Source organism: Callospermophilus lateralis, chromosome 5 (genome assembly GCF_048772815.1).
Source record: "Callospermophilus lateralis isolate mCalLat2 chromosome 5, mCalLat2.hap1, whole genome shotgun sequence".
In the NCBI taxonomy this organism is placed as follows: Eukaryota; Metazoa; Chordata; class Mammalia; order Rodentia; family Sciuridae; genus Callospermophilus; species Callospermophilus lateralis.
In genome coordinates this window covers 103,156,989-103,170,927 of record NC_135309.1, presented here as the reverse complement: position 1 = coordinate 103,170,927, position 13,939 = coordinate 103,156,989, and the positions used below count along the sequence as shown (strand labels likewise).

Genomic DNA, 13,939 nt, shown 5'->3' with positions numbered 1-13,939 from the left:
GTCTGAAGACGGGCAATCTCTGAGCCGGAGTCGCGCACTCCCGGGACTCTCGGCCAGTGTCTTTCTTCTCTACTCAGCGCAGCGTCGCGTCGAGTCCCCAGAGAGCTCCGAAGGGGGTGGGGAGGTAAGAGTGCCCAGAACGGGCCGTCTTGGCCTCTCCTCACCCCGGCTGCCCTCGCGGAGAGGGTGGGATGGCCGCTGGACCCGCCGACTTGGACATCGGGTCGGCCCTCCCCTTCCTCTAGGAACCGAGTCCGGGCTGTCGACCTGTTCCTTGCCGAACCCTTTGAGCTGGCCGGGGAATCCCAGCCCTGACCACACCGGGCTAGGAGGGCCATCAGGGCTGTGGGGTGCCGGGTCCCACCCACTCGGGCCGCCCGGGTGCTGAGCGCTACTAGGATTTGGACCCCTGGGCCCCGGCAGACGTAGGGCAAGCACCGCTGGTCGCGCTTGGGGAGGGGGTGTGACTAAAGGAGGCGACTGTGGCTCCCGAGGAGTGGTGGTCTCTACGCTGAAAAGACTGGGGCTCGACAGACGAATCTGTCATAGCCGCCTCGAATCTCAGTGTCCATTCCCTCACCGGTGCGTTTTCTCCTCCTCGTAGTCCGCAAGGATGCGATGCTGTTCTGCCCCACTACCTTACCTTTGGTACCTTTGAAAAGATGTCCTTATTTGTAACCGTTAACTTTTTTGTACTACCGTAATTGCAAATTATTATATTCCAAATTAAGAATGTTCCTGTTAGTTTGAGTGTATAAAAATCAGCCCATAATTTTGATATTAAGTTCATTTTTTATTTAAAAATAATTTGTTGATCAAATTATTCATTTGGCCTCTTGAGTTGGCAGAAGATTAATGGTTTGATTCAGTATAAGTACATATAATTTTTCACTATTTTTTTTTCTCGTCTGAATATTAAACTGCATAGTGATAAAAATTTTGAAAATTATTAGGAGTAAGGAAAAGTAATCATAGTCCCACCATATAAAGGTAATCCTTCACTGTTAATGTCTTGACTTTTTTCTTTTTCCCTCCTGTGCATTTTCTTAATTTAAGATGATGAGATCTGTATACAGTTGGATTGCTTGCTTTCCTCGTGTTCTTAAAAAGCCCCATAAATATGACTTTGACTTTCTGATTATGCAAGTAATACATGAGCAGAAAATCTTTTGAAATAACTACATTACAGATAAAACTAAATTCTAATGTAATTGTTATCTCTAATCATAATGTTAGATAATAGTACTACAGTTTATTTTACATTGATTGGGGATAATCACATTTAAAAATTATTGCGGACCAAAAGAATTTTTATTTCCTAATGCAGTTTATTTACCATTTTGGAAGTTAAAATGCAGAAAATTTATTTTTTATTCATTTAAAAATAACCTTAAACTCATTAAATAATTTTGTTGAAAACTTTATTTTCCAAAACAAAATTTAGTGAGAAGGATAGAATTGTTTTATTATTAATTAATTAATCAATTGTTTTTCCATGAATTGAATTTGGGGGGCTCTCTCACTGAGTTATATCCCCAACCCTGTTTGTTTGTTTGTTTGTTTTGAGGTCAGATTTTACTAAATTGTTAAGAGTGGCTTTGAACTTGTAATCTTCATGCCTCAACCTCCTGAGTTGCTGAGATTACAGGTGGGGGGCTGGAAAATTATTTTACATTGAGGTGAATCACTGGCTTTATAAATATATGAAAAAAATTTTTGTTTCCTTGTGGTGCTAGAATTGGGATTGAACCAGTCTAGAAGCAAGTGCTCTACCACTGAGCTACAGCCCCAGCCCTGCACTGAATTCTTGTGTTTGCTTATCTGTTCTGTCTGGTGTGCTATTTTGTTTAGGTAAAAGCATATGAAGAAAATCTATCCTAGATAGATATGTAGTTGGGAAAGGAAGAACCTTAAAGACCCTTAAAAAGATTTTTGGTATCTTTCAGGAGTCCTCAGTCTATAGTTTGAGAAAGTCTAACTTAACCATTCTTGTATTAACAGACTAGTAGGTTGTTTTCACTTTTATACTGTTATAATTGATATAATTGAATATAACAATTCAATTATATACAAATAATTATTATAATCTCAGTATTTGCAGTATTGAAAATTGTTTGTGATACAAGAGCTGGTGTTTCTCTAGAAATTGCTTGGTCATAGAATTCTTTTTTTTTTTTGATCCATATAAACATTACTTTTGATGCCTCTATAATTTTCTTTTTTAAATTTTTTATTATATATAACAATAGAATGCACTTTGACACACATGCATGGAGTATAACATCCCATTTTTGTGGTTATATATAATGTGGAGTTACATTAGTCATGTGTTCATATGTGAACATAGGAAAGTTATGTCTGATTGATTCTAGTGCCTGTATAATTTTCTATTGTGTCCTACGTTGGTATTTAGATTATTTCAACTAATAACAGATCATAATCTTTGAATGTTTTCAATAGTTTAGGATTACTTTTTTAAATTTCTAAATAATTACTAGATCAAACATTAGAAAAACTTTTGAGGCTATTAATACTTATTGTCACATTGTTTTCCTGAGAGATTCTATCAGTTTTCTTTCTGTCAGAAGTGGCTGATATGCTTTTAAAAAAAAATCATATCCTTACCAACACTGAATACTTCTATTATGAAAAAAACTTTGATGGTTTATTGAACATTTTTTCATGATCTTACAGCTTGTTATTGCCACTTATAATCCAATGTCCAAGTGTTTTTCTAACAGATTTTTATTGTCTCTTATATTGTAAAGACACGTACTATAATTTTTAAGGAAAAGAACAAAATTATCTTTTTTCTCTGCTTATAAAAGTACATGTTTATTTTAAAAAGGAAAATAGAGATGTATAATGTGGCTTTAAAGGGTTCACATAATCCCATCCCCATATTTTTAGTATTAATAACAGTTTGATGTTTATCCTCTATTTTTTTCCATGTGCTTTTGTTAATACCATTTTAAAACAGCTTATTTGTAAAAATGGGTTTATATTATACATAAAGCTTTGAAACTTGATTTTCTTTTGTTTAACAATGACATATTGGATATTTTTCCTGTAGAAGTGTATATAACTCTAGGCAAAACTATCCAGAGTGGTTTTGGGAACATGAACAATCTTTAGTTATCTGATGTCAAGCTCCTGTCCTTTCTGTATTCTCTTCCTTGGTGATCTTATCCATTAACAACTGTGTGTTGCCAATTTCCAAATTTTTATCTAAGACTTCTCTCCTGCATTCCAGATCCTTATATTCAAAGCCTTTTGGATATCTCCCCCAGGATGTTCTCAAGGTACTTCTGACAACAATCCAAAAGTGAACTCATGGTTCCCCTTAATCCTGTTCCTCTCGTATTGCCTGTCATCTTCAGTGGTTCCACCATCTGTGCAGTCACCCATAATGGAAACCTGACAGCATTCCTAACCTTCTGCCCTGTTTTCACTCTTCAAAAGTTCTCATTCTGTACACTTTTCTGTTTTCTTTTTCATCCTCACTGCACTGTCTCAGTTCAGGTCCTCATGTTTCTTGCCTTACCATTTTTAATGAGTTTCCTTACTTTTGGTCCGTTTTCTGATTAATTTTTCACATTGTTACCAATTTTTTGAATAATCATAAATTATTATATAATCTTAGAGTATATAAATGGTTCAGTGAGTAAAACTGTTGCCCCAACAAGTTTATCATGTGTACACTTTATTTAAATAAACTTCTTTAAAACAAGAAGCATATCTTACATTTATTTTGTGTCTTTTATTATATGTGGTAGAATACTGACTCAAAAAGTACATTTTGATTGATTGAATATATATTTGGGAAATATAGTTTAATAAGATTTCATGTTAAAAGTTCTCAATGTACACTATTTGCATTGCCATATCTTTTACAACTTGTTGGATTATATTATTATCTTTTTAGGCACTTCAAATAACATAATTCTTAGTTGTACATTACTATACAGAGATACACGTTCAGTTTTACTTCTTTCCAAATAGTATGCTTTTATTTCTTATTACAATAGCTAGGGCTTTTAATATTATGTTGAATTAGAGAGGTGAGAGAAGTCTTTTTCCCAGTCTTTGAGGGAAAGCAGGTTTTTATAATTAAATATTCAGTTAACTATAGGTATCTTGTAAATATTGATCATCCACATGAAGAAGTTCTCCTCTACTCCATAGTTGGTTGAGAGGGTTTTTATTGTGGTTGTTGTTGTTGTTTGAGTACTGGGGATTGAACTCAGAGGCACTTGCCTACTGAGCCATATCCCCAGCCCTTTTTTGTATTTTATTTGGAGACAGGGTCTCATTAAGTTACTTAGCCTCGCTTTTGCTAAAGCTGTCTTTGAACTCTGCATCCTCCTGTCTCAGCCTCCTGAGCCACTTGGGTATTACAGGCATGTGCCATTGTACCCGGCCTGGTTGAGAGTTTTTATCATGAACAGGTGTTGGTTTTTTTTTTTTTTTTAAGTTTTTTTTCTTTTTGCATCAGTTGATATGATTATATGATAATTTGCTGATATAGTAGATTACAATGATTAATTTTCAAATGTTGGAACAGCCTTGTATAACTGAATAATCCTATTTGGTCATGTTATGTAATTCTTTGTATACATTGTTAGATACAATTTTCTAATATTTTGTTGAGTATTTGTGCATCTATGTTAATGAGCAAAATTGGTCTATAACTTTCCTTTCTTGTGACATCATTATTTGGTTTTGATTTTAGGGTAATGCTGTCTTATAGAGTGAATTTGGAAGTGTTCCTTTTGATTCTTTTTTCTGGAAGAAATTACTGAGAATTAGTATATTTTTTTTCCTTAAATGTTTAGTAAAATTCACCAATGGATCCATCTGGACCTGATGATTTATTTTATGGAAGGTCATTAATTATTAATTTTTAAAAATAGACATGGGTTTGGGAGTTATCTTTAAGTGTACTTTTGAGAAATTGATTCATTTTATTTAAATTATCAAGTTTATGAGCATAGAGTTGTTCATAGAATTCTTTATTTTCCTTTTAATGTCTATGGCTTCAGTAATGATTAATACACTCTTATTTCTGATGTTAATAATTTGTTTCTCTTTTTTCTTGATTTTAGTCTATCAATTTTATTGATCATTTTGGAGAACAAGGTTTTGGTTTTATTGGTTTTCTCTGTTAACTTACTGCTTTCCTGTATACTGTTTTTAATTCCATTGATTTTTGTATTTATTTTTATCTTTTCTTCTGCTGGTTTTTTGGCTGAAATTTCTGTTGTTTTTTGTTTTGTTTTGTTTAAATACTGGGGATTGAACCCAGGGATACTTTACCACTTAGTTACATCTCCAGTTATTTTTATTTTTTAATTTTGAGACAAGGTCTCACTGAGCTGCTTAGGCCCTCGCTATGTTGCCGAAGCTTCAAATTTGTGATTCCCTGCCCCAACCTCCAGTGTCACTGGGATTATAGGATTGTACCGCTGCACCTGACTCCTTTTATTTATTTTTTCCTAGTTTCCAGAGTGGATGCTTAGATTATTGATTTCAGGTTTTAATTCTTTTAAAAATATATGCATTTATTGCTATTAACGTCTCTTTAAGCACTGCTTTCACTACAAACCCAAAAGTTTCTCTTTCCTTCCTCCACCCAGTACTGAGAATTGAACTTAGAATTTTCTACGTGCTATGCAAGTTTTCTACCACTGAGGTATATCCCCACCCCTTTTTAATGTTATTTTGAGATAGGACCTCACAAATTGCAGAGGATGACCTCAAACATGCAATCCTCAGTCTCCTGAGTTATTGGAATTACAGATTGTGCCAGCACACCCAGCAAGCCTTTCTTACATTTTAAGATTTCTGCTGTCAATTTCCTTGATCACTTTTTGTTCTCCATATGTTCCTTATTTATGGCTTCCTGTTTGTTTCATAGTTGCATTGTATTTTCTCTTCTCTGAGAATATTCCTTGAATTATTACTCGGCTTCCTGCATTCTCTCTTCCTCCAATCCCTTTAATTGGCTTGGTCTCTGTGTTTTGTTAACTCTTCTGTATGTACAGAATAACCACAGTTTTAAAAATGGAAACAAAATAAATAATAGGCTTTATTGAATTAAGGTATGATATCATTGTTATTGAAAATACTTTTGAAGTGTCCCTGTTGCTTTAAATTTGCTGTCCTCATATTATTGTTCCTTTGAAATTGATCTTTTCTCCCTGGCTGCTATACCTTGGAGGTTCACTAGTTTACTGTAGTGTCCAAGTGTAGATTTCTCTTTACTTATGTTGTTTGGTTCAATGTATTACCTGTATCTGTTCTGTTGAGTTTTCATCAATTCTGGAAAAATTTCTCCTACAGTCTTCTAATAAAGTTAGTTTTTCCATGCTCTCGATTTTTTTTTTTTAATTCTGGAATTGTACTCAGGGCCTCATGTATGCTAAGCTCAATCTTTACCAGTTCATCTATGTCTTTTAACTTGTTTTTCATTTATCTCTTCCTTAGCTCTTATAAAGTGTTTCAGGTAATTTCTTCAAAAAGTTCTTTCAGTTCATTTCATTCTCTTAAACTGTCTAATCTTTTTAACCCACATTTCAAGTCTCTTTCTAGACCATGAATGTCCTTAGTTCACAGGACTCAATTATAACTGGTTCTTGTAAAGCTCTCTCAATTCTTGTCTCTTGTCTCTCATTTCCCACTCCTGTTCTCTGCTCCAGGCAACCTCCTATATGTTTAATTGACTATATCCTTTTATTTGTATTTATTATTCAAAATTTGTTGAATTTTCTTGTGTTACAAGAGTAACAGTTTGCAGCAGCTTGGAAATGTAAACAACAACAACATTCACCATGGACAATTTGAAAAACTTTGCTGTAAAGTGTTCTGCCTTAGCCAGGTGCAGTGGTGCAAACCTATGATCAGCAACTCAGGAGGGAGAGGCAGAAGGATTGCAAGTTTGAGGAAATCCTCAGTAACTTAGATTCTGTCTCAAAAATAAATCAAAGGGCATAGGGATATGGCTTAGTGGTAGAGGCCTCTTGGTTCAGTCACCAGTACCACATACATACAAAATCCCAAATATATTTTAAAATATGAAAAATAAAGTATTTCACCTTCTGGATTAATTTAGCTGATTTTCTTTCTTTCTTTTTCTTTTTTGGTACTGGGAATTTAACTCAGGCATTTTACCACTGAGCTACATCCCCAGCCTTTTTATTTTTTATTTTGAGAAAGGGTCTCGCTAAATTACATATGACCTAGCTAAGTTGCTGAGACTAGTCTTGAGCTTGTAGTTCTCCTGCCCCAGCTTCCTGCCTTAGCCTCTCAATTTGCTGGGATTACAGGTGTATGTCACCATGCCCAGCAAGCTCATTGCTTCCTTTTTATGTCATTTAATTTTTCTTTCTCAGCTTGAATTTCCTGCGAACATGCAATTAGTTCTAAAAGTTTGATTAGATTCAGTGTCAGATTTTTAGACAGGAATATATTCTATGTGATGTGTTCTTCCATATTTATTGGTGGTGAAATTGATCTTTGAATTTAACCATAATGATCTCAGCAGTTTCAAGTTCTCCATCAACCTTTTTCTCTAATGGTTTTAACATTCATGATAGCCATTGCTTAGGGACCATGAATAGATGATTTAAAATTTTTTTTAATATTCTTCTGCTCTGAACTGGAATTCTTGTCTAAACAACTTTTCCTCAGAAAGTATTTTATTATCCTAAAGTATATTTTGTAAATAAAGGTCAGAAAAAATTCTTCTTTTCCTTTGTTAACTTTCAGGGTAATAGGTTAGTAGAATAATAGTAACGAGTTACCCTAACAGCCCTCCAATGAGTGCTGTGTTTTTTATGTTAGTATTGTTATTTTTTTTTTTGTCTGATTTGTTTTCAGTCCTTTGTGGTCTTCATTAATTTAATGTTAAGTTGTTCAGTTTGATGTTCAATTTAAGCCAGTGAGAACCCCTTTGACTTGGCTTCTTTATTCTTTTGTATTATCTCATTAGTTATTTATAGATTCCTGCAAAGTATCTCAGGCTTATTTGGTGGAATTTATGACTTAGATCAGAGGTTCATGCACTTCATTCATCTTTTCACAAACTGACTTTTTAGTTTTCTATGGACTATTTTTTATCTCTGTATGTAGTATGTTATTTGATATGCAGTATTTCTAAGTGTTAGTTTTCATTGTGAATTCTTTGACTGTGAATTATTTAGATAAGTGTTTTAAAATGCATAATAGCTATGTGTACAATGTTATGTTGTACATTGTATGTTATGTTGTATATTGTACTTATGTTATATATTGTTGGTTTTCATATCCATGTTATTTTTTTTTTCTTTTGGTGGTCCTGGGTTTTAAACTCAGGGCCTCATCGACTGAGGTACAATCCCACTCATTGGAGGGTTGTTAGGGCACTAACCCATTACTATTACTAACCTATTACTCCTTTTTAAAATTTTATTTTGAAACAGGGTCTTACTAATTTTCTCAGGCTGGCCTGGAACTTGTGATCCTTCTGCCTCAGTCTCATGAGTAGCTGGGATTGCAGGCATGTGCCATTGGGCCTGGCTCATGTCATTTTTATATGGAGACCATTTTTTCTACCTAAAGGGTAAATTCTTCAAAGGATTATTGTGAAATTATATTTTTGTTTGTATTTCATGTTTCATGTGATAGAATAGATGGAATAATATTTATATATTAGAAAATTAAATGAAATGTACTTGTTTATTTTCTAGATATACAAGAATTAAATTCTGAATAAGTCTACAGGTAGGATGGACAGTTATTTTAAAGCAGCTGTCAGTGACTTGGACAAACTCCTTGATGATTTTGAACAGAACCCAGGTTTGTTGTTTTTCCATTTTTGCCACTATTGGAATTTTTAAATTTCTGTAATTCAGTCATTTCAGATATAAAGTCCTCGAAGCAAAATTTGATTTCAATTTAGTCTCATTGTGTTTTTCCATAAAAAGTTTACTTGTTTCATTATAACATATTAGTTTATTCTAATACAGAATGGAGCCAATAGTCAGAATGGAAGAAAACTAGAAGTTTCTTTGCAGATACAAGTTTAGCTATAAGAAAAAATCAGCATATAAGCAAGCTAAGAGCAGCTTTAAAGTGCTATATAAATAGAGATTTCATGACTGAAAGATGATATTTTCCTCAGAATTAAGACCAGGAAATTGGAGGGCAGAATAAAGAAGTTAAATTGTTTTTCAGCTTTTTCTTAGTCTGGTTTTTATAATGCAGCTGAATTATTAAGTGGAATTTCTGTCACCTTATGACATTTATATTCAAAAGAAAAAAACCAGAAAGTACTTGAAAGCTAAATAAAAAGTTTATTCCATTTAGGAGTCTTTAAAAACAATCTTTATAATATTTATTTGATTAGGGCCTCCTGAATAACATTGTGTTTCTATTTTTGATTAGATGAAGAAGATTATCTTCAAGATGCAAAAAATGCATATGATTCTAACTATTGTTCAGTTTCTTCAGAGTTGGTTTCTTCCCAGCTAACTTCACTGCTGCCAAAGGACCAACATTGCATTAGTAGTTGTGCCTCGTCAGAAACATGCCATGAAGTAAATGAGCTTTCCTTGAATGGAAAAACTCTTGAGGGACTAACTTATATGCAAAATGAAAAAAATTTAACAGGACTTGATCTCCTTTCTTCTGTGGACGGTAGTACTTCAGATGAAACCCAGCCTTTACACATGAGACGATGTAGTAAACCTGTCTGTGACTTAATAAGTGATATGGGTAACTTAGTTCATGCAACTAATAGTGAAGAAGATATTAAAAAATTATTGCCAGATGATAATAAGTCTAGTGCACATTTTTTGACTGAATTGGATTCATCTTCAGTTTCAGATACTATGTGTGTTTCCTCAACAGACCATGCTAGTGATACTGTCAGAGAAGAACAGAATAATATCAGCCCTGAATTACAAAATAGAGAAACTGGTGGAACCAAAGAATTGGGTATAAAAGTAGATACAGTTCTTTCAGATTCTTGTAAATACAGCGAAACAGAAAATTTAAAGGATAAAAAGATCTCTAGTCAGTTAGAACCAATTGTTGATTTTAACATGTCACCTGCTTTCACTCACCAAAGTTCCAAAATGTTAGATGCCAAAGATAACCTGCAACACAAGAGTCTGCCATGTGAATTATTAAAAGATGATGACTATTTAGTAAAAGAGGAGATAGATATGGCAGCCATAACTGCCACAGAATGTTTAAAAGAAGGAGGTAGTACCAGTGGTTTGTCTTGCAAAAGATTTCTAAAAAATGAAGAGATATGCTTAAATGACTCAAATTTAAGAGATGAAAATTTCAAATTACCTGACTTTTCCTTTCAGGAAGATAAAACTGCTATGTTTATAAAACAATGTAGAAAAATAGACTCAAAAAACTTAGATCTTACAGATAATAATGATATAATCCAAGATTCCTCTTCAACTTTACATGTTTCAAGAGAAGGTGTACATTCTTCATTATCCTGTCTTTCATTGTCTGGGTCTTTGTGTGGATCATTAATTGACAGTAAAGCACATGGTGATTCTTTACCTCAGAATGAACCTAAAGACCATATACAAGATGCAGCAACTATGCATGAAGAAACGCAAAAGAGTGTTGTTCTAGATGGGGAACCATTCAGGGTGACTGATCTTTTGAAAAAGGAAAAATGTAAAACCATACTTCTTCAGCCAGTAAATGAAAAGAGGGAGGATGGAAAGGTAGAATCTGAGCAGATGGTAAGCAGAGTTGAATCTTTGGATTACCCCCAAAACACCAATTCTTCCATAGCTGCTGAATCTCAAATGGAGCCTTCTGGTGCTCATGCCCTAGAGTCTCCTGATCGTTGCGAAGGTTTCGCTTTTTCAAGCAATGATATGGATGGGCAAGATTTAGATTACTTTAATATTGATGAAGGCATGAAAAGTGGTGCACTAATTAGTGATGCTGAACTTGATGCCTTTCTGACAGAACAGTATCTTCAGACCACTAACATAAAATCTTTTGAAGAAAATGTAAGTGATTTAAAATTTCAAATGAATCAGATAGATATGAAAGGCTTAGATGATGGAAATGCCAGTGACATATATTTCAGTGCCGAAGCAGGAGCTACTGGGAAAAGTGATGGCATTAACTTGATATGTGAAGCAGTTGATAAACAAAATACAAGAGAAAATGGTGGCTTTTCTATAGGGGAAAAAGGCACAATTCCAATTGAACAAGGGTTACCTATCAGTAAGACTGAGGTGATGAATGAATTACCAGTCTCTGATACCAACAGTCAATCTATTCATGTTGGGGGAGCTAGACCTAAGCAATTGCTTAACCTTCCATCAAGAATAAAGAGTTCAAAGGAACTGAACAAGCCAGATGTTCCAAATATACCAGAAAGTGAACCTAGCATAGCAAATACGATTGCTCCAAATACTTGTACTATAGATTCTACAACTGATCCTCAGGTTAATTTCAACTCTAATTATATTGATATAGAAAGTAATTTTGAAGGTAGATCTAGTTTTATAGCTGCAAATGAAGATTCTCTACCTGAAAACACTTGCAAAGAAGGCTTGGTTTTGGGCCAGAAACAACCCACTTGGATTCCTGATTCAGAAGCTCCAAACTGTATGAATTGCCAAGTGAAATTTACTTTTACAAAACGGCGACATCATTGCAGAGCATGTGGGAAAGTAAGTTATAAAAATCTTAGCTTTGGCCTCATTAATGATAGTCAAATACTCTGCCATTGAGCTATATCCCCAGTCCAAGTCTTTTATTGTTTGGGGACATTTTAAATGAAATGTAATGACAGAAAAGATTAATTAACTGGTGACTCCATGCTTTAGTTAGTTTAAAATCAGTGTTTTTCACCCCCCAATTATGGAAATATGTAAAACACCTGCCATTTTATAGATTGCTTGATAGTTGAACAAATGGTACATTGTCATGGGCATTCATTACATTCTAGGAAATGAGGAACACTTATTACTAAGTTTAGTGAAACTTAAGAATACTGTCCTTACCTTTCTCATATTGACACATCATATGTTCCAAATTCAGTCAGATCCACCTGTGTCCTTAAATACTAAATTTCAAGACCACTTTGTAGCTAGTGTTGTGACTGATGCCCAGGGAAACACTGAGAGGCAAATTGGCTTACCCAAGGTTCAGAATACTGAAACTGACATCATTTGTGTTCTGTTTTACAACAGAGGATAAAGAGATTGTCTACAAACTTGTCTTAGAAGTAATAACAGCATTTTTTTATTTGACATTTTCCTATATTGTGTTGGTCTCAGATCACCCTATTCATTTTTAGCAAAACAATGTTCTACTTGTAAAAATTTTAAACAAAGAACTACAAAAAGCTTTTCAAATGATAAACTTATTCATTGAAGAAGTTTTTGTTCCCTTTCCAATTAACAGTTGATTTAAAGGCATTTTCCTCACCAGAAATATGGTTATAAATCAGAAGTTTCATTTAAGGTAACAAATTCTATTTAGAATTTTGATGATTAGAAAAATGAATTATCAAATAGGAAAAATGGATATTGGTTAATTAGATTTTGGGCCTTCCTTGTCCCTGACCCTAGTAGATATAATATATTCTTGAAACAAAAACAAATATGGTGTTTTATTCTTCCTAGGTATTTTGTGGTGTCTGCTGTAATAGGAAATGTAAATTGCAGTATCTAGAAAAGGAAGCAAGAGTGTGTGTAATCTGCTATGAGACTATTAATAAAGGTGAGTATTAACCTGACATGTTTTCCTCCAGTAATTGAATATATCTTAAAAACAATTGGATTGTGACAAAGATAAACTTCTTTATTTTCTTAAGGCAAGGACCTAGTGTTGAATTATCTGGCTTAGGTGGGACATCCCAAGGCTTGGTTTCTCTTCTTTTTGTTCCACTCTCACAATTAATACTACCAGTCTGGAAAGGAAGCATTCAGTTTCTGGAGTGGCAGTTCATTAACTTTTAACAGGTACCAAGTCCCTAAATGCTGCATTTCATCTGCCTATTTGTTTTTGTCATCATCATCATCTTCATCATCTTAATCTAAACATTTATAAGATATCTACCAATAAATAGTATTCAATATTATTTATTAATGGCATAAGGCAAGATAAAAGTCCCCCCCCTTTAGAAAATAACCTAAAATAAGAAAAGATAAGGTAGTAATATTATGATTTCATCAACTCATAGGAGTGCCAGGCTGTTTACACATTTTGTCTCATATATTTTTTTTTCCCTTCCATTTTAGAATGTTATGTGTGTGCACTTTCCATTGTTTCTCTGGCTCTCTAGTTAGCTTCCATTTTCAGCAATAGTCTTGATGGTCTTCTTTGAGTTCTCACAGGTTTTGTGTACGTGTGTGTTATGTTGTGTTTTCCCCCCAATACATGTTTGTTCTTTTGAGTACTTTTTGCATTTTCAAAGATATGTTAACAGTTTAATTCTCAGCAAATATTACTTGGGCCTTTTTTGACCAGACCTGTGCACTAGCTCAGGCACTGCTTCCTATTAGCCAGGAGAATAAATACCTGATAATAATTTGTTTTTCTCTTTTGAATGAAGATAAATTTTTTCAGCAATTCTCCAAAAAGCTCTGATGTGAGTCTGTTAGCCTGAGGTAAGCTGCTCTACTACCTGCTGTTTACCTGTGCTCTGGAAGATAGTAGCGTATGAATCATTTTATATTTTCATGTTACCACCATTGTTTATGAAGAGGTTAGGCTTAGGGCTTACAGTTGTTTTTTCTTGTACTATTTCAGTAGTCTAGAATAGACTACTGCTCGTGTTGTTAACCAAAGCCATCTGCCAGAATTCAGAAATTTTAGAGCAAGATGCCACATAATTATCTCCCCCTCCTTAAAAAAACATAGTAAAACAGCTGTGATCTTTTGATGTATTATTTGAGTTGCCGAG

At 34.1% G+C, this 13,939-nt stretch overlaps 1 protein-coding gene across 1 annotated transcript in view; it reads left to right on the top strand.

Moving 5' to 3' along the window:
- Zfyve16 (zinc finger FYVE-type containing 16) overlaps positions 1-13,939 on the top strand; it is a 41,229-nt gene continuing 27,290 nt past the window's right edge. The window contains exons 1-4 of the mRNA XM_076857076.1: positions 1-124; positions 8,727-8,835; positions 9,424-11,699; positions 12,657-12,753. Of these exons, the coding sequence (XP_076713191.1) occupies positions 8,766-8,835; positions 9,424-11,699; positions 12,657-12,753 (2,443 nt within the window). The 5' untranslated portion in view covers positions 1-124; positions 8,727-8,765. The remainder of the gene's footprint in view (positions 125-8,726; positions 8,836-9,423; positions 11,700-12,656; positions 12,754-13,939) is intronic.